The following is a 3,991-nucleotide window of genomic DNA, read 5'->3' on the forward strand; positions in this document are numbered from 1 at the left end:
TTCAAGCTAGAGAATAATTTTAAAAATAAAAATAAAAATAAAAGAGTAATATTTAGTAATAGGGCTTATCGCATGTTTGCTTCACGCGAGCAGCTAAATGTAGGTGGTAAGGCTTTGCTCTCTCGCGTGGCTTTAAAGACTTTCTTATTTATTTTTTTATTTATTTTTAAAAAAAAATTGCTGTTTTTAGCTCTTTATAAGTCCCCCAGTTAATTTAAAACATTTCTTGTGCAACACCACAATTTTCCACCAAACCCTAAAAAGCCCTCTTCTTCTTCTTCTTCTTCTTCTCTCTCTGCTCCTTTTCACTCCATCTCCTCCTTTTTATCCTGAAAAATGAGTGCCAACCCTAGTACTAGCGGCGGCGGAAGTGGCGGCGGAGGAGGAGGAGGAGTAGGAGGAGGTCTGGGGAGTGGCGGCGGGGGTGGGCCATGTGGGGCCTGCAAGTTTCTTCGAAGAAAGTGCGTTCCAGGGTGCATATTTGCCCCATATTTCGACTCTGAACAAGGCGCCGCCCATTTCGCAGCTGTCCACAAGGTGTTCGGAGCCAGCAATGTGTCCAAGCTCCTCCTCCATATCCCTATCCATAAGCGCCCCGACGCCGTGGTCACGATTTGCTACGAGGCCCAGGCTCGCCTCCGAGACCCTGTCTATGGCTGTGTCTCTCATATCTTTGCCCTTCAACAACAGGTAAGTAAATACAATCTTTTATCCCCTTAATTACACTACCCTACTCTACCCTTCAATGGGTAAAGGATAAAGCTACTTAATTCTACTACCCTGCCACTTTACTTTATTATTATATTATTACCAAATCATTTCTTCGGCGGTTACCACGGTAATATACCATAATTAAATTCTTTTTTTCTTTTTTCAAATAAATATCTTGGGGGTATTTATTTATTATTTGCAGTTATTAAGGAAGTGGTCGGGCTATTGCCTTAAACTCAAGCTTTTGATTACAAACAAGACTCATTTCCTACGTTTCCCCCAATATTCAGCTTCCTGTCAGTGTATCTTCTAAACCAAATCATAATTTTTTTTAAAATAATATTCTCATAAGTTTTGGTTGTTTTTTTTTTTAGAATATTTTTGGTGAAAATTAGAGTTTTATAATGAATTAAATGATTTTTTGGAAACTTTTTTAAGTAAAAGAAAATATTTTCCCTTTTATTGTCTTTTTTATATACGTTTAAGGACCTTTTCTAAAAATTAAAAACCAAAAATAGTTTTCAGTGTCTTGATTTTATATAGTTTGGATTATTTAATATATATATATATATATATATTTTCTATTTTTTTAATCTATGTATGTATACTGCATATATAGCAATACCAACTACGTAAATGTCTTTGTACTATTAACAGTATGGTTGGTAAATATTTCTTTGAGATGAAATAAAATTAATTTTAATACTTTATAATTTCCATTTTTTAAATTATTTGTGCTTAAACCACAATAAAAATAGCTAATTTTACTAATATTTGTTTCTAAAAATAAAAAAGAACCTTGGCGTTAAACAAGCCCTAAGGGTATTTTTATATATTTGAAAAGAATTCTAGTAAAATAGAAAAAGCTAAAACTAGTTCAATTTCCACTTTAATTTTGTTGTTTTATTATTTATTATTTATTTTTCTTTTTATTCTTATTTTTAGTTGAGTGTTATCTACTCTCAATAATTTATTTCATCTTAAAATTCTATTTATGCTTAATTTAAACCTTAAAAAATGATGATATTATATATCTTATATTAATTAGTTGAATTTTTTAATTTTATTTTCTAGGAAAATATGAAAAAAGAATAAACAAAAAATTAGACTCAAGCCTAATAATTTTTTTTTATTTTGAATACAGTAAAAAATACTAAATGAGTGATATGTATTTCTTTACTTGAACTATGAAATTTAAAAACATTATGATTAAGATTTATATGTTAGTTATGTATTTTCAAATTTATTTATTTTTGTTGTGTAGTTAAATTAGTTTATATTTAAATTTATTTTAGTCCTTATATTTTTTTAAACTTTGATCTATTTTTGTAGTTTCATAATAATTTATGTGAAAATAATAGTAAACATAATAAAATTTAAATGTTTATAATCTTAATATGTAAATTAAAAACTCTGCAGGTGGTGAGTTTGCAAGCCGAGCTGTCGTACCTCCAAGCCCAACTAGCATCACTGGAACTGCCGTCGCCACCAAACCCGCCACCTCCACCTCCACCACCAAGTTTCCAAGGGGTACCGCCGCTTTCCATCTCAGACCTGCCATCCCCCCCCTCCCTGCCAGCCACTTACGACCTGTCGTCCCTCTTCGACCCAATGGCTCAGCCTGCCTGGGTCTTGCCACAGCAGCGCCTCGACCCTCGCCAGTTTACCGGGGGTGGAGGTGGTGGTGGCGGCGGCGGCAGCGGCTTGTCCACTGTGGCCGGAGAAGGCGATCTTCAAGCCTTGGCCCGTGAACTCCTGCATAGACACGGCGCTCCACCAAGCTCCGACTCCTCATCGCCGCCGTCCGTCTCTAAATAAAAATCAAAACCCTTCATTTTCTTTGAATTTCTTGCCTCTTTGATTTCTCTTTTGTCAAAAATTGAAGGGTTCCTGAGTTTTAAGTTTTTCTAAAAAAAAAAAAAAAAAAAAAAAAAAAAAAAAAAAAAAAAAAAAAAAAAAAAAAAAAAANAAAAAAAAAAAAAAAAAAAACACAATAGTTTGGACATGTAGCTATATTAGTTTTTCAATTTACATGTCAAGCTGTTGCTGTTTTTGTCAATCACAGTTAGGCTGGTTGGTGAGTCTCAAAAATAATGATCTCAAGAATGGTTCAATTAAATAAATGTTCTATAAAACATTACTCAAGACTGGTCTATGTTACTCTATTTCATGGCATTGATAGCCTATAATGCTTGAGATACATTGTTAAGTCCCGAGATTACTCGGAATAATTTATGTCTCTCGTTTGTTGAATTTTATTTTCGTTTAATTTTGGATTTTATATTCTACTTTGAAATGATTTTTGTTTATAATTTTATTGTGAATTGTTCTAATTCTAATTAGTAGGAGCTCAATCGGACCTACAGAGGAACCTACTGAGGAAGGAGGAAGGAAGCTGAAGTATTGGAGAAATTTTGGATCAGAGGGGCTTGATTTTTTAGGGTTTGATTAAGTCAATTAGGGTTTAGGAAAGAAGAAGACATTTGGTTTTAAATGTCTCAATCAGCCACCTCTCTCTCCCTCACTCCGGCCACCGTGCTCCGCCGTCCGACGACGGTTGGCGGCGTGCAACACAGTCCTTTGATTCCTTCTTTGTCATAGAACACTAGTGTTGCTGCCTCCCCTAGTTTACCATGGGTCGGGTTCAAAATGAATCATCCAACCCATACATGTCTCCAATGAAGCTAAGAAGCCTAAGCCCACACGTGCATTCAGCCTTGGTGTATGCACGACCCAACCCACGTCCAAGCCTCAGTCCTCGTGAAACATAGGCCTAAGTCCATGACGACGCTAGCTCAAACGTAGAGACTTGTGAGCTTGTGACTTAGGACTAACTCACCTCTTAAATAGTCAGTGAGCATCTGACTCGCCTCTAGCCATGGCTTCGTTAGTAGCTCAACGGCTTCAGTGGATGAGTGTTTGGCTCACCTTGGCTTGTGGCCGGCTTGAATCCAATTCACCTTCGGTTCAGCTCAATTCGAGTTTTTCAGCCTTTGTCCATCCATTTTTGGGCCGATTCAAGGTTTTTCCAGCTAGTGCAATCATTTCAGCATGTTCGTAGATCATATTAAGTATGTCAATTTAACTCATCTTTTAGGCAATTTAGTAGCATATTTCACGATATAAGGCTAGATTACGAGTAATTGGGTAAGGCTGTAGTTAGGGACGTCAACCAAAGAGAGCTTAGGTTAGGCACTAGATTGAACTTCAACTATAAGTGAACTTACTGTTGGAATGCTTACGAGCTAGATTGAATGAAATTAACTAAACACATTATGAC

General features: G+C 35.7%; 1 protein-coding gene across 1 annotated transcript; it reads left to right on the top strand.

Moving 5' to 3' along the window:
- The first annotated feature begins 206 nt into the window (after positions 1-206).
- Positions 207-2,636, top strand: LOC111494694 (LOB domain-containing protein 18-like). Its single transcript, XM_023144660.1, has 2 exons — positions 207-690; positions 2,131-2,636. The coding sequence occupies exons 1-2, from the start codon at positions 337-339 to the stop codon at positions 2,527-2,529; spliced, it is 753 nt and encodes a 250-aa protein (XP_023000428.1). The 5' UTR covers positions 207-336; the 3' UTR covers positions 2,530-2,636.
- The last annotated feature ends 1,355 nt before the right edge of the window (positions 2,637-3,991 follow it).

Source organism: Cucurbita maxima, unplaced genomic scaffold (genome assembly GCF_002738345.1).
Source record: "Cucurbita maxima cultivar Rimu unplaced genomic scaffold, Cmax_1.0 Cma_Scf00020, whole genome shotgun sequence".
NCBI classification, from domain to species: Eukaryota; Viridiplantae; Streptophyta; class Magnoliopsida; order Cucurbitales; family Cucurbitaceae; genus Cucurbita; species Cucurbita maxima.

What these genes read in the sequence shown, in the direction of transcription:
- LOC111494694 (XM_023144660.1), top strand. Translation starts at nt 337, where the DNA reads ATGAGTGCCAACCCTAGTACTAGCGGCGGCGGAAGTGGCGGCGGAGGA. An exon ending in TCTTTGCCCTTCAACAACAG is followed by an intron (nt 691 to 2,130) that starts GTAAGTAAATAC and finishes AAAACTCTGCAG; the next exon opens with GTGGTGAGTTTGCAAGCCGA.